At 28.8% G+C, this 22,059-nt stretch overlaps 10 protein-coding genes across 10 annotated transcripts; 4 read left to right on the forward strand and 6 right to left on the reverse strand. All coding sequences in view use genetic code 12, as the record gives it.

The window, feature by feature from the left end:
* Positions 1-19: 19 nt before the first annotated feature.
* RJT21DRAFT_138523 (uncharacterized protein) lies at positions 20-4,324 on the reverse strand (the record flags this gene model as incomplete). The annotated part of the gene is made up of 1 exon (XM_064883320.1): positions 20-4,324. The coding sequence occupies exon 1, from the start codon at positions 4,097-4,099 to the stop codon at positions 20-22; it is 4,080 nt and encodes a 1,359-aa protein (XP_064739464.1). The 5' UTR covers positions 4,100-4,324.
* Positions 4,325-4,585: 261 nt separating this feature from the next.
* Positions 4,586-6,944, reverse strand: YVC1 (Yvc1p). The gene has a single exon (XM_064881158.1). It carries the CDS (start codon positions 6,663-6,665, stop codon positions 4,647-4,649), a length of 2,019 nt encoding a protein of 672 aa, XP_064739465.1. The 5' UTR covers positions 6,666-6,944; the 3' UTR covers positions 4,586-4,646.
* Positions 6,945-7,685: 741 nt separating this feature from the next.
* On the forward strand, positions 7,686-10,131 carry RJT21DRAFT_138525 (uncharacterized protein; the record flags this gene model as incomplete). The annotated part of the gene is made up of 1 exon (XM_064883321.1): positions 7,686-10,131. Exon 1 carries the CDS (start codon positions 7,849-7,851, stop codon positions 10,129-10,131), a length of 2,283 nt encoding a protein of 760 aa, XP_064739466.1. The 5' UTR covers positions 7,686-7,848.
* A 113-nt stretch (positions 10,132-10,244) lies between these two features.
* On the forward strand, positions 10,245-11,123 carry RJT21DRAFT_112671 (uncharacterized protein; the record flags this gene model as incomplete). The annotated part of the gene is made up of 1 exon (XM_064880096.1): positions 10,245-11,123. The coding sequence occupies one exon, from the start codon at positions 10,245-10,247 to the stop codon at positions 11,121-11,123; it is 879 nt and encodes a 292-aa protein (XP_064739467.1).
* A 141-nt stretch (positions 11,124-11,264) lies between these two features.
* RJT21DRAFT_118796 (uncharacterized protein) lies at positions 11,265-11,759 on the forward strand. The gene has a single exon (XM_064881159.1). The coding sequence runs from the start codon at positions 11,321-11,323 to the stop codon at positions 11,561-11,563; it is 243 nt and encodes an 80-aa protein (XP_064739468.1). The 5' UTR covers positions 11,265-11,320; the 3' UTR covers positions 11,564-11,759.
* Positions 11,606-12,791, reverse strand: RJT21DRAFT_118797 (uncharacterized protein). Its single transcript, XM_064881160.1, has one exon. It carries the CDS (start codon positions 12,727-12,729, stop codon positions 11,806-11,808), a length of 924 nt encoding a protein of 307 aa, XP_064739469.1. The 5' UTR covers positions 12,730-12,791; the 3' UTR covers positions 11,606-11,805.
* A 6-nt stretch (positions 12,792-12,797) lies between these two features.
* On the reverse strand, positions 12,798-13,849 carry RJT21DRAFT_118798 (mitochondrial 54S ribosomal protein uL5m). Its single transcript, XM_064881161.1, has one exon. It carries the CDS (start codon positions 13,805-13,807, stop codon positions 12,920-12,922), a length of 888 nt encoding a protein of 295 aa, XP_064739470.1. The 5' UTR covers positions 13,808-13,849; the 3' UTR covers positions 12,798-12,919.
* Positions 13,850-14,001: 152 nt separating this feature from the next.
* On the forward strand, positions 14,002-15,644 carry GLE1 (nucleoporin). The gene has a single exon (XM_064883763.1). The coding sequence runs from the start codon at positions 14,043-14,045 to the stop codon at positions 15,603-15,605; it is 1,563 nt and encodes a 520-aa protein (XP_064739471.1). The 5' UTR covers positions 14,002-14,042; the 3' UTR covers positions 15,606-15,644.
* Positions 15,645-20,123, reverse strand: PDS5 (Pds5p). Its single transcript, XM_064883132.1, has one exon. The coding sequence runs from the start codon at positions 19,674-19,676 to the stop codon at positions 15,684-15,686; it is 3,993 nt and encodes a 1,330-aa protein (XP_064739472.1). The 5' UTR covers positions 19,677-20,123; the 3' UTR covers positions 15,645-15,683.
* RJT21DRAFT_2112 (uncharacterized protein) lies at positions 20,077-22,029 on the reverse strand (the record flags this gene model as incomplete). Its single annotated transcript, XM_064883744.1, has 1 exon — positions 20,077-22,029. One exon carries the CDS (start codon positions 22,027-22,029, stop codon positions 20,077-20,079), a length of 1,953 nt encoding a protein of 650 aa, XP_064739473.1.
* Positions 22,030-22,059: the final 30 nt, after the last annotated feature.

A 22,059-nucleotide genomic window follows, 5' to 3' on the forward strand; every position in this document is an offset into this window, starting at 1 on the left:
TACTATACTTAAGCAATAACTAATTCCATAACCCATGAACAGCACTAGTGGCAGTAGCAGCAGCAGCAGCAGCAGCAGCAGCAGCAGTAGCAGAAGCAGAAGCAGAAGTTGCATTACCATTATTATCATTTTTATTCCATACATCCATAAATGAAACCATTCCATTATTTGGATTACTTCCTGCAAATGTAGGTAATTGTATACCGGAATTAACTCCAACATTACTAGTTAAACCTGGTGGACCATTAGATGAAAGATGTTGAAGTGATGGAGATTGTAAAGAACTAACTTTTATATGAGTAACATTACCATAATCATCTCTTAAGAAATCAAATTGATACTTATTATTTTGACTAGGTTGATAAAGAGCCGTTAAGAATTGATTAATATTTAATGTATTACCTCCAATTAATAAACTTTGAACTTTCATAAATAATTTATTAACTGATGCAACTCCAAATTCTAATTGATTAGTGGTTTGAAGTAATTGGAAACTATCAAAAGTTAATTTCTGAATAACTTCAAAATCATTAGTTAATACAGGAACAGATACAGAAACTGGTACAGATACTGGTACAGATACTGAAGATGGAACAGAAACTGGTGGTGGAACTCCAGCTTGAGTAATGGATGATGGAGTATTCCAAATACTACCTCCTAAATTAGGAGGATTATTCCAAATCGAATTATTTCTTGAATTTCCATTACTTCCTGTACTATTTGGTACAACACCTCCATTATTTAATAAACTATGACTAGCAGTTGGACTATTCCATACATTAGGTGGAACTGAAACTGTCGGATTTAAATTAATATTCTCAACTCCATTAACTAATCCATTAACTCCAACTCCAACTCCAACTCCAACTCCATTATTTGAAGTAGTAAAATCATTAAATGGACTAAAAGTAGTTGAAGTTCCAAGAGGGAATTGACTACTAGTCTGACCAAGATTATTAGAAGAAATAGAATTAATTCGAGATTTACTACCCCATGGAGAATTAATGGTACCATTCAAATTACTTGTTGATACTATAGGTGTAGTCGTAGTATTAACTCCAAAGGCTGTATTAGTATTATTACTAGTATTGGTTGTTGTAGCAGTATTAGCAGGATTAGTATTGGTATTAGAATATAAGAATCCATTATGAGTTGGACCAGGATTAGAATTAGAAGTTACAGAAACTGAAACTGTAGGATCAGATAATAATCCTCCATTAACAGGAGATGGAGAATGTCCATGACTATTAAGAATTGGTAAGGGACCCTTAGATTGATATAATTGCTCTAAAAGTGGATTAGATTTAATTGGAGAAGCTTGTTGTCTTAATCTTTCTTCTTCAATAAAAGTTGCAAGTCGTTGTTGTTCTTGTTGAGTTGCTCTTTCAAGGGATAAAATTTCTTCTTGTTCTCTTACTATTCTATTTATTTCTTCTTCTTCTTGTTCTTTTCTTTGTTGTTCTTCTCGTTGTTGTCTAAGTAATTCCTTTTGTTTCTTTTCTTCTTCTTTCTTACGACGTTCTTCTTCCATTTTCTTCTTTCTTTCTTCCTTTAATTTCTTAGCTTCTTCTTCTCGTTTTTGTTGAGCTTCAACTTTCTTTCGATGTTCTTCTTCTTTCCTCTTAAGTTCTTCAATTCGTTTACGTTTTTCTTCTTCTCGTTTAAGTCGTTGTTCTTCCTTTCTCTTCTTTTGTTCAGCTCTAAGAGCTTCTTGCTTTTGTTTTAATTCTTCTTCTTTAGCTCGTTGTTCTTCTTCCTTTTTCTTTCGTTCTTCTTCTTTAGCTAATTGTTGTAATCTTTTCTTTTCTTTAGCCTTTTCCTTTTGTTTAACTTTCTTAAGTAATCGATCTTTCTTGGCATTTTCTTCAGCTTCTAATTCTTCAATTAATTTTTGAGTACGATCTTCAGATAATTTTTCTTTATAAGCAGTTTTTAATCTTTCTTGAAATAATTTAATTACTTGAATAAGAAATAATCGACGAACTTCTTGCATTTTTTCTTCTTCAGAGATTTCACTTTCTGTATCACTTGCACTTTCATCTCCTTCACCTTCTTCTTCATCAATATCTTCAAGATCTTCATCATCTTCATAATCTTCATCTTCATATTCATCATCATCATAATCATCATAGTCATCATCTTCTACATCAAACTCATCATGATCATAATCTTCTTCATCTTCTTCATCTTCTTCATCTGATCCATGTTTATTGGTATTCCCATTTTCAAATTCTTCATCTTCATCATTCCATGCTCCACCATTAATTTTATGATGATTATTCTTAATAGGTGGATGAGAATAATTATGATTATGATTATAATTATGATTATGATTATGATTATGATTATATTGATAATTAATTCTACTAATAGGTTGAGGATTAGGTCTTATATCATCCTTTAATAAATCTTCACGACCAGCTTTTGATTCAGAAAGGGTTTCCATCATATCAATAAATGAATGACCATCATTCTTTAATAAATCTTCAGCAAAATTAGATAAACCTTGAGTTAATTGATCACTAAATTTATTAGCCAATAATTTTTGAGTTTCTGAATCAACTTGTCCATTAGGATTTGACATTGCAGATATGGCTGATTTTGAGAATAGTTTCCCCATAATTTGTAAAAATGCCATACCTTTCTCTAATTGAGCTTGATCACGTTTTTGTAAAAAGGCCATTCCCTTTTCTAATTGAGCTTGATCAGTTTTCTTTAAATCTCGAATCATATCTCTTAAAGATCCTGCCTTTTCAAGTAAATGTACATGATTAATATCATTACTATCATCACTTGGAATTGAAGCTTCTTTAATCTTTTCAAAATCAAGACTTTCAAGTGCTTCAAGTAATTTAGGATCCATAAGTTTATGATAAATTTGTTCTTCTTTACTTAATCCTAATGGATTACTCTTAGCATCTTCAATAAATTTTTCAATTTCATTTCTAATTTGTGAAGGTATTTGTGGTTGTGATGGTGATTGATTTGGTGCTTGTACTTGTACTTGTGCTTGTACTTGTGGTGGAGATGGTGATTGAATGGCTTCATCTTCAATAGGTTCAATTGTTGGTAAAGGTATAGGATATGCTGGTGATGTTGGTTCTTGAGATTGAGATTTTGATTTTGATTGTAATTGTGATTGTGGTAATTGTGGAGGTAAATGATGTTCAATAGGTTCATGATCGTGGTCGTGATCGTGGTCATGATCATGGTCGTGATCATGGTCATGGTCATGGTCGTGGTCATGGTCGTGGTCGTGGTCGTGGTCATGATCGTGATGATGATGATGGTGATGATGATGATCATGTTTCTTTAAACGCTGTTGTCGTTTCTGTAGTTTATGCTCTTCTTCAAGCATATGAAAGCCTCCGAATAATAAACCAGGAAGAGCATTTAAATCATTTATATTTCTTATTTCATGAATGAATTCAATAATATCATCAAAATGAGTATCATAAATGGTTTCTAATTCATCATCAATAATATTACTTCTTCTACCACAATATTTACAAGGACAATTATTAAGGGTTGAATTATTATTATTACTATTATTATTATTATTACCAATTAAACCATTAGTTCCTGATATATTGGTGGAATTTATTCCTCCTTGTTGATTGGCTAATTGTTTGGCTTCATTCTTAAAAGTAGCTAGTATAGCTTCTTTATCAATTCGAACAAGTTTCCGTTTTTGATCTTCATCAAGTGATTCCCAAAATAATTTTAAATTCTCTTGTTCTTCAATAGTTGAACTATCCCATATATTTGCTGGTTGATGATTTTGATGATTTTGATTTTGGTGTTCATTTGAATTTGAATATTCTTCATCATCCAAACTTTCAACTATTACATCTCCATTAGGTCCTTGCTTTATAACTCGAGAAGTTGGATAATCAGCTTCTGGGTCATTAATAGTAGCTTGAACATTTGATGTTGATGTAATCTTTGACTTTGTTTTACTCTTCTTCTTCTTTTTCTTCTTGGAACCAGTGGATACATTGTTGGTATTGTTGTCATTTGGGGTTACAGTTCCACTATTACTATCATAATCAAAATGTATATCGTCCCCTAGGGTATATCGAGAAGTCTGATGAGACATGACTATTAGGGACTAAATAAACTATAGAGACACTAGGGATTAGTCGGTATTATTCAAAACTCACTATTATGTGTCAGTAATACAGTCAATATTCGATCCATTAAGTTGCCTCAGTAACTAATGGTATATAAAGTTAGTATTTAGTGGTTGGAGCCGGCACTGGGCCTGCCTATAAAATTTTTTTTTGTATGGGTTTGGTTATTACACACCGAGAATTAGTGACAGAAGCGGTAGTTAGTGAGAGTTAGTGAGAGATAGTGAGTGAGACTTAGCGAGTGAGAAGAACGTAGTTAGCGTCGTGAACTAATGCAGTAGTAGATAATAGTCAGTAGTGAGAGCAGTAGTGAGAGCAGTAGTGAGAGCAGTAGTGAGAGTCAGTAGAGAGTAGTCACTATGTTAGTGTAGAGTAATAATTAGTGTAGAGTAATAATTAGTGTAGAGTAATGACTGTAGAGTATAATCACTACTAACTATTACAATTGGAGATTACTTTATAACTGTCAGTATATTATGAGAATAGTATATTACTATATATAGATCAATTTGTCTACTTCTCTGCAACCTTCTTTTTCAACTCTTCATTCTCTTTAACAACGGCCTCTACTAATGTTGTCAATTTATCAATCTTATCATATAACTCATAAAATTCCCATTTAATCCCTAATTTATTAGCTTCATTAACCAGCTTAACTGCACTATCAATATCCGCTTCAAATTTCTTAAAATCAATTCTAAATTCAGGATCTTGTTCTTCACCTTCACGTTGAATTCGAAGTTCTTGATTCACTTCTTGATTCCGTTCTTGAATACTTTCAAATCCTCCTGCTTCAAAATAATCACCTTCAAATCCATCAGTTAAATCCCATTCTGTATCATATTCATTAGCATCATCAGCAACTCCTTTATATCTATTATATTGAATTCTATTAGCATTAGCTAACTCATCCAGAGTAATATATACTAATAATGGTGAATAAATTATAAGTAAAATATAATAATTAAATGATTTAAAAGTAGATTTAGGTATAAACCAACCAATTGGAGTAATAAGAAATTCAATTAAATTAAATGGTGCCACATAAAGATTAACATCAGGAGCTCGAATATATCTAAGAGTCTTTTGAGCAACTAATGCAAAATATTCATCAGTGGCATTTTCAACGATAGCTGCATAAGCAGTTGAATATAAGGCAATTAAAATATTCATCAAAATAACTGTTAAAACAAATGAATAAATATAATAAAGTATTGAAGCATATGGAGGAACTAATTCAGAAACATCTTCAAAACTTGATTCTCCAATAATTGCTTTAACTAATGAAATTAAAATTCTAAAGGTTGCTTCATTTTTACCATCAGATGCATCAAGTCCAAGAAATCCTTGTAAAAATCCAACAATAACCACTAATAATAATACGAAAAAGTAAATAGATTCTTTCATCATAGTTTTAATAACAACAATCATAGCTCCAACAAATTGTTGAGCATCTAAGAATAAAAGTAATCTTGACCACATAAATGGTGCAGCACATGAAAGAATTCTATAACCAATTTCATCATATTTTTCTTTTAATGAACCCTTTGAAGTATTAACACTTGCTAATCTAAATCCAATGGCTGCAAAAATTATTGTATACATAACATCATTAAATGCATTCCAAAATCCTAAATAATAATAACCAACATGATAAAATTTAACAATTTCATCAAGAACTGAACCTAAAGTAATTAAGAAAAATATAATTTCAAATACATCTAATGCATCAGTTGTCATTTGATGACCATTAAGAATAATTGTAAATAAAATTAAATAAATTATACTAATAAGAATTTCCAAAATATTTTGATATAATGGAGTTTTAACTCTTTCAGGATCAAAATGTACTCGAAGTGAATTCAGTGATACTCCTTTATACATAACATAAGCATGAGGATCAGTTGAAGATTGAACAATCCAACCTCTCCAAAGCCATTTAATACATCTTTGATAACCAGCTGATCCAATAACTATAGTACTATGCATATCAACTGCTAATTCTAATGCACTAACTGGAGTTGCATCAATATTATTAAGATTAATTACATATCTATGACATAATAATCCAAGAAAAAGATATTCATCATTACTAGTTGAATCAATAATTTTAGCAGCAAGAATTTGAGCAGTTTCTGCTCTTAATAAATATAATTTATTATCACTTAATTCAAATTCAGCTTGTTGCCAATACCAACCACAAACTCGAAGTAAACAAAATACTAAAGCTGCTCGATATTTATATGATGAAGTATGAGGTTTACCATTTCCTTTACCACCAGCAGCTTCATAAACTAATTCAAGTACTCGAGAATTAAGTATAGGAGAATTAGATGAAGAGATTTCAGAAGAATCAAATACTATTGGTATAACTTTATCAATTAAAGTTTTCAAATGAAGACAAATTCTTAACGTTTGTCTTGAATTTGGACAAAACGTATCGAATATTCCCGATTCAGAATCTTGTTGATTAGCTAATAATGGAGCTGATTGCTCTAAATCCAATTCAGCTTGAGCTTGATCTTCTGACATTACTAACTACACACCTCAATTGATATATTAAGTTTAATTCCTAGAATTTTTCAAATATGCAATTGAATAAACTACACTTTTACTTTACTGTTTACAAAAAAATATTACATCTCTACACGATTTACATCGGACAGTTCAGGGCAGCATCTCTCCACTATTTGGTATTGTTTAAGGTTCGTCACTGGAATTTTCCCCTTTGTTTGGGTGTGCATATAGGAATCCCCCGATGGCATTAAATTTCAGGTTGTGACACGGATTATTAGTAAATATTACTTCAAACGTGTTTTTTGGTAGTATTGTAATATGGTGTATGGTATCTGTATTTGAATAGTGTAATCGTACGATAGTATATTATATTGAAACATGTGCAAATAGATGATATACGAATTACAACAAAGCTGATGTAAGGAGAAACATAAAGAAAGTTGCTATTCTAAGAGTTACACAATAGTTTAATATTTCACTACCTTAAACACCAATTACAAGCCAGTAAATTATATTTATATGTCAAGAACCACCCCCGAATCACCATCTGCATCTACCTATTTTTCTTATAAACCCATCATCCGTCTTTAGTTGTTCATCACTTATAACCTCGTAGCGAAATATTGACTCTAATTTTAAAATATTTTTTTATAATAAAATACGAGACTGACACAATTCTGACATTGCAGTGCGGCTCTTTAATGGAAGCACAGTAACAATGCCTAATTGGGGCGGAGATATGCATCTCCCTAAGTTCCAGATTACTGCTTTAAGTAAGTGGTTAGTAAATTGCCCAGCCTCATAAGTTCAAATTGATAAAAACCAAGAATGGCGAACGTTTGACTAATTAGACTGGTAACGTTCCATATTCAATTACGTATATATATAGATGCATGTATACTTTACTAATATACTTTAATAATATACTTTAAATACCTAATACCTGTTTGCAGTTTATTATATATTGATCATTGTTGCAAATTGCATCAACTCCTAGCGAGAGTTCTCATTATTGTCGCAATTAGTTGCTGCATTTCTCAGGGTTCTTCCCCACGGTAATTTAATAAAATCACAGTACAAAAACAATAAGGTTAGGGTAGATAAGACAACAGTACACAATAATTTTTAAAACAATTCCCAGATTCAAATTTCCCAACCGCTTTCTTCAGGAACGAGTACCAATGAGTTATAAATCAGAATGCTGAGACGAATTTCTACTTCAAACTCTACACTTAAAGATAATAAATCTTTAGGAGCCCCATTCCAACCTGAAGTTCGACATGAACATAAATTATCATCATCCTCTTTTTCGTCAAATTACTCTCCAATAACTCCAGATGTTAAATTCACACACCTGCCAAGAATATCTCTCCATAGTCCAAAGTTCACAAGGTACTCACCTTCATCATATAAAAATGTTCCAAGTTCAGAAAGATTACCAAGTCCTACATTGAAGTTGACTGATGATAATTCAATTTCTGATCAACCAGAATTACTTAAAGATACTCACATTAGTATACCAAATGAAATAATAATGCCATCAAAAGTTAATGAACCATCTACTCCAAGAATCTCATTAGTATTTCCATCTAGAGATCAACAACAACATCTCATTAAACTCGCAACTGCAAATAAAAGGAATGGATTTCAATATCCTCCTTCTCCTGAAAGTACAGAAGAGAGTCCACAATCTAGTTCACAATCATCAAGAGATAGTTTTGTTAGTGCAGATGATACGGCTATAGAGGAACCCACAACAGCCATATCAAAACCAGATCAATTGAACAATAATAATAATTTTGCAGCATCTAAACTTAAACAAACATTTTCTGAAAATAATGAATCTCCAACAACTCCTTCAACATTGTCATTCCCAATTGATACTCATGAAGATGAAACTCCAGTTTTATCAAATACAAAAGAGTTCTTAAACAATTCCAAATCAGTAAAAACTCCAAATAACCAACTTGTAAATGTGCATTCATACGCAGGGTCAAATAGTGATGGAAAAGTAATAACTAACATAAATTCAGCAACATTAAAAGAGTCTGAAAATCTTCGTCATATCACTACAACTCCTAATATTCATGATGTTTCTTCTGAAGATGAAAGTAATAGTCCTAGTGAAACTGTATTATCACGTTCCAGTATAATCAGCAGGGCAAACTCCTTGAAGGATAAATTGAAACGATTTTCTCTGGGTGTAGTATCTACTTCATCGACTAAACTTTCTGATTTCCAAACCCTTGTTAGAGTCAAGTCTAATACAATTAGTAGAAGAAGTTCATTATCAAGTTTAAGAAGAAGTTCCTTTACAGAAATTAGATCCGTCATCAACAACACTTTCAATAATTCTCAACATGAATCTACTTCCGATTCAAGTTCTTTAAAATCTACTTCAGAACCAATTAGAGTAAACACGATTTCCAATATTCCGGCCAATTTTTGGAAATATCACATTACAAAACATGGAAAGGATTTCTATGTTAGCACTAATCCCACTTTGAAACATATTCACTGTAGATCAGCCCCTAGCTTTTTCGTTGAAGTTATCCAACCAGAAAGTAGACTGAAACAATCAGCTGCAAAAAAAGGATTTACCTTGGTATTTAAATCTTTGCAACAATCATCAACATCTTTGAATATGGTTATTACAAAAAGGGATGAACAAGAAGGTGATCATTATACAATTGCTGTACCACTTTTAACCCCAAGTTCTGCACCAGTTAGTCCCCATATTGGTAGTTTGAACTCATCTCCAATTTCCAAACCCAAATCCTTATCAACGCCTAAATCTAATTCTTTATTAGGTTCATTATATAGCCCAGTTCAAAGTAATGGAAATTCAAATGGACATAGTATGAAACTGGTTGTGTTTAATGGTTTAGCATTACCTAAACAGTTGAGTACAAATGTTCCTTCGTGGTTTAAAAACTATGAATTTAAAGATTTAGCTAATAATCGTTGGAATGTGGGATCAGTTTTAGATGGTCATGATAATAAATCCAATTTATACTTTCATAAGACTTATATTGAAAAAATTCTTGGAAATCAATTAGTCCCATCCCATACCGTCTCATATCCAAGAGAAGAATCTCCAAAGAATGCCTCTACTATTGGTGTATTTCGTCCTAACCAAAAAAGGAAACTTAAACTTAGTTCATTGTATATTGGCAAACCCAAAGTGTTATCATTTCATGATATTCTTAATCATGATAAAAAGATTCAGTCAGCTATACAAGATACTTCGAAAGCTAATGGTCATACCATGGGTAAATTATTTAATCCAAGCATCTTAGATGATGGATTACACCATTCTATACTGGTTGATGATGAACCAACTGAAAACAAATTTGGATGGATCACCGTATATGACAATAATGAATTAATCAAAGACTCTGGTAGTGACAATAGAGATGTTTTAAATATGGTCATGGGATTGTTATTTGCTACTGCCTTTGAAAATAGTTTAACTTTATAATATAGATAAGTTATATGTATTAAGTATATTGATCGTGTATAAGTTTTACAAATCTTGTAGCAGAATTAATTTATCTTTTTTTGCAGTCAAAATTAAACTAGCAATAAACAACAATGATGGGATGGGCAAATGTTTTATGTATTGGTATATTCATAGTGGAATATGTTATTGGGGCTCCAAATCAATCACGTATTTGTAATAGACATCCAGGTCAACCATCATTTACTGGGTATAAAGTTGAGAATCGAGTTAATGTAAAGAATTTTGTAAACAGTTATCATCTAATCTATTGTAATGATAATGTATTGATGTATGATCTTAATTTAAATGAATCAATCCCATGGGCACAAGCTCTACAATTTTCAAATACAGCCTTAAGTTCAAAATTAAATAGAGTAGCATTGGCAAGAAGAAAGTCATTACGAAGGATTCCAATTTTCTTACCAAATACTTTGGTAGGAGCATTATATTATGAAGATGATACAGTTATAGGATTTAGTAATTCCAGAAGTAAAGATGAAGAGAAAGAAGTGAAATCATTATTCCAAGTTCCATTGAAATCTATTCCTTTAGTTGCCGATAGTTTTCTTGATTATTGGATGGAAATCAATATGCTGCTTGATACTGTTATTCATATACCTATACTTTCAACGCCTGGTATAGAAAGTAGAAGATTTAAACCAGAATTTTATGAGAATCAAAAGAATGGAGATTGGTCAAAGTATATATCTGCTTCAGAAGCCTATTCGTTTGATTATGATTCTCGAATTTGGTTTCGTAAGGCGTTAGATCGTACTTTGAAATTATTAAATACCTATTCAAAACTAATTCCAACAAAGTTCAAACTGTTAAAAGATGAATATCATAACACATATGAAGAACATGATGCTCAATTTCTTTATAAACTTGTGTTAATTTCAAAATTTATTCCCAAATCATTGTTCAGTCGGTTGTTAACTAAATTGGATTCAATACTAACAAATCCCCAGTAAGTAAAAATCAATTTATTATGAGTGGTAGCGCGAATATCTCATGGTTTGGGCGCTAAAAAAGGTTTGACTATAAATACCTTTCAATAATTCCTAATGGTTTAAATTATTTTAGTATAATACTTCTTTTTAATTTCTACAACTTTCTATACAATAGTTATCTTCCTATTTGTTATCTAACTATCTATTTATAAGCTTTCATGACTTACTCCAGCTCCACTACTAAGACATATGGTAATGTCAAAGTCACTGATGAGTATACTGAATTACCTGCTCAAGCTTTACTTGCCCGTTTATCAAACCGTCCAGCTTTAGCGGCTGTTAATGGGTTATTATCTTCTTTCCCTGCTATTAAGATATTCTCAGGGAATGCTGTGCCTATTATGGTTCATAGGCAAAAGCAAAGAGAAGAATTTTTAGAACTTCAATTACTGAGAATTTGAAGGAACCTAACACAGAATTATTATTAATATTGTTAGTATGCTGGTGGTTTGTTAGTATTTTGGTTTTTGTATGGTTTTTATTTTAATAATTTCATGATAATATTTTGTTGTTGTTGTTGCTGTTGTTGTTGAGTTGGTGGTAATTTTTATTTGATGCTACTTACTAGGAAATGGTTTATATTTTATTGTTATTCTCTATTATAATAAATTCTTAAATTTCTCTAAATATTTATTTACTTTCATTAATTCGTTAAAGGGGGGTATTCTTCAGTTGAAGCTTCTGATTCCAATTTTTTTAGTTCTTCTTCTTCTCTCTGTCTTCTCAATTTAATAATCATTTCATGAAACTTATCATCTTCTTCAAGATCTGATAAATCATAGATGAGATCTGCTTCTTCAACAGTAGTAGTTGAGATTATTGGAATAGATTCTTCCTTAACTTTTATTCTTACTTCCATATTAGGTATTGGATCTGAATTTGGAGTGACAAGATCTTGTTGCAAAAACTGTAGTCGTTTATTGCTTGAAGGAGGTATTCTTGGAAGAGTTAAGGCATTGATTTGTTCATATCTCTTAAATAAATTCTTGATTCTATCGTTAGAAGTTGATTTCTGTTTATTAATTGACTTTAACACATTATTCTGTTTGATTGGAGTATATGATTTTTTGGAAGTTATGGGTACGGGAACAGGTATGGATACAGGTAAACTAGGAGGTATCAGTTGACTTTTAGTTGATCTAGTTAAACCTATACGACGTCTTCTAGTAGTCAGTAAATTCAAACTATTAGGATCAATTTTTAATAAAGCCATAGGAATATTTTCATTAATTTTTAATGGTTTAGGAGATTTCTTAGGGAAAGATTTAGATATATCACGTTCATAAACAGGACCAATTTCAAGAATTTCAATAAGTAAACTTCGATTAGGTAATTTAAATTGATTATCTACTCGTAAATAATTATGTTGAATTTGTGAATTGGATTTAGATGCAAAGAAATCACTAGCTATAATATTATCATTGGAATTTGATACTTCTAATTTACCATTAAGTTCATAAAATCGTAGTTTCCCATCATTCCATTTCTTATCCTTTTGTAAGATTCTATCCGAGTATAATACAGAATATTCATGAACTACAGAATGTTCTAATGGATTCTGAGACATGGTATTGTTAGTACTTGTTGGTCTTAGCTTAGTTTAGTACACTACACTACACATTATTATTATTATTATTATTATTATTATTATTATTATCAGTATTATTGTTTTTTCGGTTACTGCGAATTTAATCTCACTAAAGTGTCTATTATACTATGTACGATGAAATATTTTTATTTATATATATACAATCAACCTAAGAGTTTCTTCTAGGTTTATAGAATGGGAAACCAAGAGAACTTAAAAGAGTTCTAGCCCTTTCATCAGTTCTAGCATTTGTCTTTAAAGTTATATGAAGCCCATCCAAATTAGGAAATAATTCTTGAAAAGCCTCAACTTCTGGGAAATGTTTTACATCTTCAGGATCTAAACCTAATGTAATATTTCCATTTTTATCACCTGAAGTAAGTCTAATACCTTGAAAAGTTCTAATTCTTGGTAAAACTATTTCAACTAAAGTAGTAATAAATTGAGACATATCTAATCCAGTTAATTCAACTTTAGCTCCACAAGCTTTACCTCTTCTTAATTTCCATGGTAAAATATTAGCTTTAGCTGATATTTGTTTTGCTTTAACATTAGTTATTTGAGAAAGTAATAATCTACTTGATATATTTAACCATGGATTTTCTAATGCATCTTTATTATAAATTTGAATTGAAATCAGTTCTAATTGTGGAATATTTTTAAATGTAATAGGATTAATATCTCTTGTTTGATTTAATGAACCTTTTGGCTTTTTTAATTCACGATATAATTTAAAAGGTGAATCATTTCCCCAACTTCTTAATTTACTACCTAATATTTTTTTACTATCATGTTTATACATATTTAACATTAAATCAGATTGTAAAGTATTATGATAATAATCCATTAATCTATCTTGATCAATTTCTTTGGGTTTATAACCAACTGCTCGTATATCATCTCGAGGAATTAAAAATTCTTGAAATGATGGTTTTAATGCATTCTTCTTCACCTTAACTAAATGATGAACAGGATGAACTGTCGAATATCCAGTTCTGGCTACCGATGAAGTACTCGAAAATGAACGAATAAAGTTATGACTTATACTCGTACTCATCTTTACTCTTATTGTATTAAGTAGTGATTAGGTGGTGGAACTCTGTTTCTCTGTCTCTCTCGTAAGACAGTGAAAAATTGAAAAATCAAAAAATTTTGTATGGATCAGAATATCATTTACGCGCATGTGGGTAAATTTAAGTCTCTTCCTACTATAGCGTATAGGGAAAAATACTAAACTAACATATACTCATATACTTAAGATCTACTAACAATAGTTCACTAACTAATTAAGTATGAGGTTTGGGTTACCGGTAGACTATGAAGTAGTAATTGATAATTCCACTAATCATAATCAATTCAATAATAATAATAATAATACTACTACTAATAATAATAATGCTATAGTTAAATATGTAAAGACCCAACCTCAAACTTTATTAGATATTGCTGATAGTATAAAAATTAAACCAAGAGTTGATAATAAATTTCGAGATATAATAAATTCAATTAATAAATATTCTGAACAAAGTAAAAATCAAAAATTAGATGAAATTAAAGGTAAAGCCAATGATTTTAATCAAGCAGTAGAAAATCATAGTTTAATTATACGAGATATAATTAATGAAGTAGCAAATGAATTTAATAATAAATTAAATTTACAACATAATGAAGTTCAACAAATAATTAATGAAGAGAATGAAAGAATAAGGCGAGCGCAAGAATTAGAAAGGAAAAGACAAGAAGAAAAACAACGGAAACTTGAAGAATTAAGACAAAAGAAATTAGAAGAAGAAAGAAAACGAGTTGAAGAAGAAAGAAAAAGAAAGGAAGAAGAAGATGCGAAGAAGAAAGCATTAGAAGAAGAAGAGAAAAAAGCGGCTGCTAAACGAGCTGAAGAAGAAGCTCAAAGGATAAAAGCAGCTAAAGAAGCTAAAGAAGAGCGCGAAAGACAAGAACGACAAAAGGCAAAACAAGCAGAATCATTAAGTAGTATAATTAAAATTGAGAAAGAATTTTTGAAGTATAAGGAAGATATTGCTTTTATAAAGAAAGAAATTGTTAATAAACTTGATGAAAATAAAGATTTAAAGAAGAATGTTAATCAAGTTAAGAGGAAAATTAATCCAAAATTTGGTCAATTATCAAATTCTCGTACTCAACTTGAAAGGATAAAGCAAGAAGTTATTGGATTTATTAAGATGACAGAACTGATACCTTTAGCTCATAAATGGATTTTAAATTTTATTGCAAAAGCAATTGTTGATCAAGCTGAAACTGAAGTTATTGTAAAACCAACAGCAGCTTTACCATTAGCTCATCTTGCTAGAAGTTTATTACAAGAATTTCCTGAATTTGAATTTTATTTAAATGCAAGATTTATAAAGAAATGTCCTTATATTATTGGTTATGCATGTCTGATTGATTCAGAACAAGGTAGAATAAGAATGGGTTGGAAAAGAAAAGATGGTAAATGGGAAGATGAAGTTAAATATGATGAAAGAGTATCAGGTATATGTACAGTATGGGCAACAATGACGAGATTAGAAGGTTATACTTCATTTCCATTATATTCATTTGAAGCTTCTTGGATATATTTAGCTCGAAGTTTAAATTTAAAGAAAGAATTAATTACCAATACACAATATTCAATTGCTGGTAATTGGTGGGAAGCTTCAGCAAGACAATTTTTACCAAAATTTGGAAGACAAGGTATTAAGATTATGGAATTATTAGTAAAAGATTGGCCATTAAGTGTATCTGAACGGAAATATCCTGCTGCTGCAAGATTATTAATCTTTGGAGAGGATTGGTTAGTTAATAATAGAATAGAGGCTCTTAAAGAAATGGAACCCTAGAGATTTTCATACATATTTTCTTATAATTGCATTAACTAATATAATATAATAACATGTATATATAACTTACAAATAAATCTACTCTTCAAATTCAGATTCACTACCATCAGCATAGTTGACATCTTTCTTTTCACGTGAACTCTTTCTTGAAGGTTCAATTGGTTCTTTTCTAATTGATTTCTTAATGAATCTAGCTATTTTCTTCTTAGGTTTGGATCTAGATGAATCAATAGATTTAGATCCTCCTTCATGCTTTCTCTTTCCTGATAATCCAAATAACCGTTTCTTTATTGGACCTCGTAAAGCAATTTGAATTTGTTCAGGTATAAATACTCGAGTTATAACTTTTTGAACTTCACTAACACTTGACATTGGAGAATATAAATCTGTTGGAAGTTTAAGTTTACCAGGCCAAGTTTGAGTTGGCCAATTCTTATGATCAGCATATTCTTTAATAATAAATTGAGATAATTCAGCAATTCGATAAAGATTTAATGCCTCTTTCGGTATATCATCTCCAGTATATTGATCATAATCAATAGTTGCATCTCTATGTTGTTTAGCACGACTAGCAAAATAATATAATAATGAAATATTCTCAGGTTTAGCAATTAAAGAGACATAAAATGTTAAGAATTTTAATGCATAAGAATAAGCTGAGATTTCCCGTTCTTCACTTGTTTGCTTTTGCTTTTGCTTTTGAATTTGAATTTCATCTTCATTTTGATCTTCATTTTCATTTTCATGTTCATATTCATTTTGTAATAAACTAAGATATTGTTCATGATGAGCTAATATATGAATAATTCTTACAAGACATTTTTCAAATTTTATAGATTGTTTTGATTCTTGTCTTTTAAATAATGATAAGATCCACATAGTTGCACTATTCTTAAGTTCAATTGATGGTTCTAAAGCAGAAAAGAATATTATAGCTAAGAATTTTTCTGATATTAATTCATTAGCAAGTTTCTTTTGTAAACTACTTAAGAATTTAGATCTAACTTCAAAATTAGAATCAGTTAATAAAAATGTTAATCTTCTTATAGTATTAGATAAAATCATTTCACTAAATATGGGGAATTGAGCAATTTTTAAAAGGTATAAACCAGCAGTTAATCTTAATTTCAGTTTATAAAGTTCTGGAGTTGGATAACTTGAAGATTTCTTATTAATAATTTCTCCTCCATTTCCTATAAAAGACATTAATAATTTAAGAACTGGTTGAGCATTAATTATAAGATCTTGTTTATCTGAATCAGAATTAGAATTAGAATTAGAATTAGAATTAGAATTAGAATTAGAATTATAATTAGAATTAAAATCTTTTTCTAAACCTCTTAATCTATTTATAAATAATCTTAATGCAAGTAATTTTTCAATTAAAGTTGAATGATCTTTATTTAATTCATCTAATTTTTCATTAGATATCCAATCACCAGCTTGAATAATCGCATCATTATTAATTGATCTATTCTTTAAGAATAATTCTTGAATTAATAAAGTAGTAATTTCTCCTGCTTTATCTTGAACTAATAAAGGATCTAATAGAAATAATTCTGCAATAGTTGATAAATTGGTTGCAAAATTTTTATGATTTAAATCAAGAGGATATATTTTTAAAAATATATCATTAAAGAAACTATCTTTATCATTACTAAATGAAAGAATTTTCATACAATATTTAGATTCTAATGGAGATCCATTAAATACAAGATTATTTAATGAATCTGTAAAAGATTTATTATGAGGAAATATATCAGGATATTTTTTAATAAAATGATATATTGTTCTTAAAGTATGAGCTTTATTATTACCTTCAATATTTGAATTAGTTATAAGTTGAATTAATGAATTAAAATGATTTTTAAATACTTCTGGTACAGTTGAAGAAATTTCTTCAAGTAATTTATTGGCTGAATTACAAAGTGGATGATGAATATCTTTTGAATAATTAATTAATTCAACCGTATTAGATTTATTATATAATAACATTGAACTTCTCATTAAAAGTAATTTTAAATTAGATATCATATCATTAGTAGAAATAATTTTATCTCCATCTAATCTAATATTTTTAGAATCATTTAATTTAGTTAATAATTCCTTTATAGAATTTCTAACAGTTGTTATATCTGAATTTGGTGATATACAAACTTTTAATAAATGAAAGAATCTACCTTTATTTAATTTATAAAATCTTTCAAGACATGAATAAGTATTCATTCCTTCTGGAAATGAAACACAAATCCATTTAATAATTTTATCTAATTTTGCAATAAGGGATTTTTTATCATCAACTTTATCTTGTTCAACATTTTCTTTATTTTCTTTATTTTCTAAAGAATTAGGAATTTGATTATATTTATAACTGGTTTCAATAAAAGTTTCAATAACTTTAGATATTTGTTGTTGTCTTCTATTAATTGCAATAAATGATTGTTTACCTTTATCATCTAAATTATTATAAAGCAGAATCATTCTATCAACTAATTTAATTGTATTTGTTTCTGATATTGGAATTAATTTTTCAAATAATATTAAATCAACTGATGCAGTTATATTTACATCATTAATATAAACAAGAGATAAAATTTGATTAGGTATACCTTGAGAAATTAATAAATTTAATTCATTACTTTCATCTTCTTGATGATTACCAAAATTAATGAATTTACCAGAATTCGTATAATTAATATAATTATCATATAATGAAGAAAGAATTCTTATTGCAAGATTTCTTATTCTATGATGTTTTTCTCTTGTTAAATGAAATAATGTTTGTAATATATTTTTATTACAAACTCTATTAGTTAAATTTTCAAAAGTTATTTTATCAATACATGAACAAGCTGATTCACGAACAGTTTCATCAGTATCTAATAAACATTTTCTAAGACAACCAATTAATGCTAAATTCACTTCAGTAGTAAAATTCCCATTTGAATTAAGAATTATAGGTAATTGATTAACCCAATTTTTTCTTACTATTGGTGATATATCAGTAGTTCTTTTTAACCAATTTGTCCAAGTATCTTTATAAGTAATATAAAAATTAATTATAGTTGATGAACCTAACATTTGTCCAACAGTTTCAGTGGCAAGTGATCTTATTTTTTCATTATCAGTATTTAATTCTTCATCAATTAATCCCATAACTGAATTTAAAAGTAATGGTACATGTTTCCAAATTTGTACACAAAGTTTATGAATTTTAGATAATTTTTCAACAGAATTATTAACTAAATTACTTATATCATTTATTGTTTGGTGTTGATTAGTATTATCATATAAAATTTCTGAAAAATATTGAGCTATTTGTCGAGATAATCTATCGACATTGTTTTCTGAAATTTGGATTGAAAAATTTAATCCACAATTAGTTGTAATTGATTTAATTCCATTTGAATTTGAATTTGAATTTGAATGTGAATGTAAATCTGAATTTGAATCTGAATCAGTTAAGAATTTATTTAAAATCATAGTTAAAACATTAGTAGGAATAATTTCAGATTCTGCAATAATTTCTGATAAAATATCAGCTACTAAAGGTTCTAATTTTGTTGGGAAATCTTTATTTGATAATGTATAAAAAGTTTCAAAAATTAATTCAATTAAATTTTCTGAATCCGGTAAATCAGTAATTAATATTATTGATCTAACTTCGGCTAATCTCTTTAATATATAACATTGTTGTTGAAAATAAGGATTTTCTTGATCAGATAATTTTTTAAATTGTTTAATAAATGATTTAAATACATCAGTTAATTGTGAAGCAGTAAAGGGAGCATTGGGAGCATTAATTCTTAAAATATCACTTAATGCACAACAAGTAAATGCTTGAACTCCTATATTAGTATGATGTAATAATTTTTTATTTGTAAGATCTTCCAGAATAGTTTGAAAACTTGATATTTCAACTTTATCTTGATCAATTGATGATAATTCATCACTAAGATTTTGCAACCTAATTAATAATTCCTTAGTAGAAATGGGATCTTTGGCACTAGAAATTATGGATTGTTTAAAGTCAAGACTTGACCGTTTCAGTCGATTAGTTGTACGAGCCATACTATTAATTATAGGGTATATATTATATATAGATTAGTTAATTGATTCGAGTCTTCTCCATAGTTTTTAGTTTTTAAGCAAAACAAAAGTAGAGACGCGTAGGCGTAGTGCAAAGTGCAAAGTGCGTAGTAGTTAAGTGTGTAGTTAAGCGTGTAGTGCAAAAATGCAAAGTGAGAAGTGCGTACTAGTTAAGTGCGTAGTAGTACCCTTTGGTATATACACTAATCTCTACTGTTTAATATGAGTAAGAGTCTAAGTCAACAGTAGAAAGAACTATAATTTATATACAGTCTCACACTGAGAGCTATTTCTATGTTAACTTTACTACTACTATTATTAGTGTATCACAGGAATCATTTAATTTATTATGTAATAGTTTATATACACTAACTTCTATATATTAAGAAAAATAATTACTAGGAATAAATCCAATTCTTGAATTCGATTTACCACTTGTAGATCCAATTAACCAATTAACATCCCCCTCATTATATAGAGTATCAATTTGTTGAAAATCAAATAAAACTTCAATTTGATCACCCTTTTTAAATGAAAGATCTCCAGGTTCAACTCCATCATAATCATATAATGCAGTTATAATTCGATGATCCTTTTGAGTTGATCCAGTTAATTTATTAAAAAATTCATTGATTTGAATTAATTTATAACTTGCTGAACTTGTCTTATTAAATACTCCATTATCAGTATTAGTAATTGGATTATTAATAAATTTAGTAGTAATTGGTACTAATTTTATATCATTTTTTTGGGAATTGTATACTTTCTTTAAATTCTTACTAACTAAATCAGGATTCAGATATTGTAATATAAAATCACTTGAAGCTGATTCAACAGAAATATCAGATTTAATTGATGACATATCATCAATATCTCCTATATCTTCATCATTATAAGAATCCAGAGAAAATGATGAATTAAATCCATTGGCAGAATATGGTGGTAATGTAGAAATTGATCCACTTCTACTATTTGGAGTTGAAGGTGGTGGTATAATAGGTAATAATTTAGAAGTACCAGCAGTATTACTTCTTGGAGGTAAAGGTGGTAAATTTGCATTAACTTTAGGTTTTGGAACACTAACTTCACTGGCTGGAATAATTCTAGAAGGGAAATAAGTTTCTGGTCTATTCATATGATTATCTTCATATTTAATATATGCATCTAATGGATCTACTTCAAGATAATCATTAAAAGTTCCATTAATATGATCTTTCAGTTTATGTTCATGTTTCCTTTCAGTAACTTTACTTGTCATTTTATTCCAAATCTTAGTTGATACATTAGTTTTATCTTTATCTTCAATTTCTGTATCTAATAATTCAGGTTTTTTATTAAAAATAACAGTAATAAATGATTCAATTTGTAATCTAGTTGGAGTTATAGCTTGTTCCCATTGATCTTCAATGGTTTGATAAGTTTGAATTCGATCTTCATTATCATTATTTTCATTATCAGAATTCAAATAACCATGAAATAATGAAAAATATTTAAGTGAATCTTTAATTTGTTTATAAGTAGAAACTTGTTGAGTTAAAGTTATACAAGTTATAGTTTCAATAAATTCATCTAAAAATGATATAACATGAGGTAAAATAGATTTTAATTTATCATTAAGTTTATTAAATTCAGAATGAACATTTTTCAAATCCTTTTCATACTTTTTTAATTTTTCAGTTTCTTTATCATCAAGAGGACTTGACTTTTTCGATAATTTAGCTATTTTCTTATCAAGATTTCCATATTGATTCTTCTTTTTATTTCTCTTTTTAATTAATTTTAATGTTTCAGTAAGATAAGAATTCATTTCACTTATACGTAAATGAATTGATTCTGAATGAAGTTCCCATGATCTTTGAATTTTACCCTTAAGTCTTTCAATTGATGATAAATAATTATAAAGTTCATGATTAATACTTTGTATAATAAATTCCTTTTCTTTAGGATGTATCATAGGTATAACTTGAGTTGCTTGAAATTTATCAAAATCATTATAATAATCTTCTATACCTTTAAAATGTAAAGAATCTTTACCAATTATTGAAATAAACTTTTGAATTATGCCAATATTTAATTTAAATAATCGATTAAAATGTGTCTTATATAACCGTTTTGTTTGATTATCAATGTATTTAAGTCCTCCAATAGACTTCTCTATATCATATTTATAATGTTTAATTAATTCATCATCTTTATCATAATCTTTATGTTTAAAAGTTAAAGTATCCTTTATACCCGAACCATGATCAAGAATATTTTCAGTTAAATGACTACTTTTATCAACAATTGTACTCCCAAATGAGGCAATACCAGACTTCAATTTATCTACTGACATACTGGCAAAGCTGATACTAGCTTACTCTAA

The sequence above is a fragment of the Scheffersomyces amazonensis genome (genome assembly GCF_036850825.1).
Source record: "Scheffersomyces amazonensis strain UFMG-HMD-26.3 chromosome Unknown RJT21scaffold_2, whole genome shotgun sequence".
Lineage (NCBI taxonomy): Eukaryota > Fungi > Ascomycota > Pichiomycetes > Serinales > Debaryomycetaceae > Scheffersomyces > Scheffersomyces amazonensis.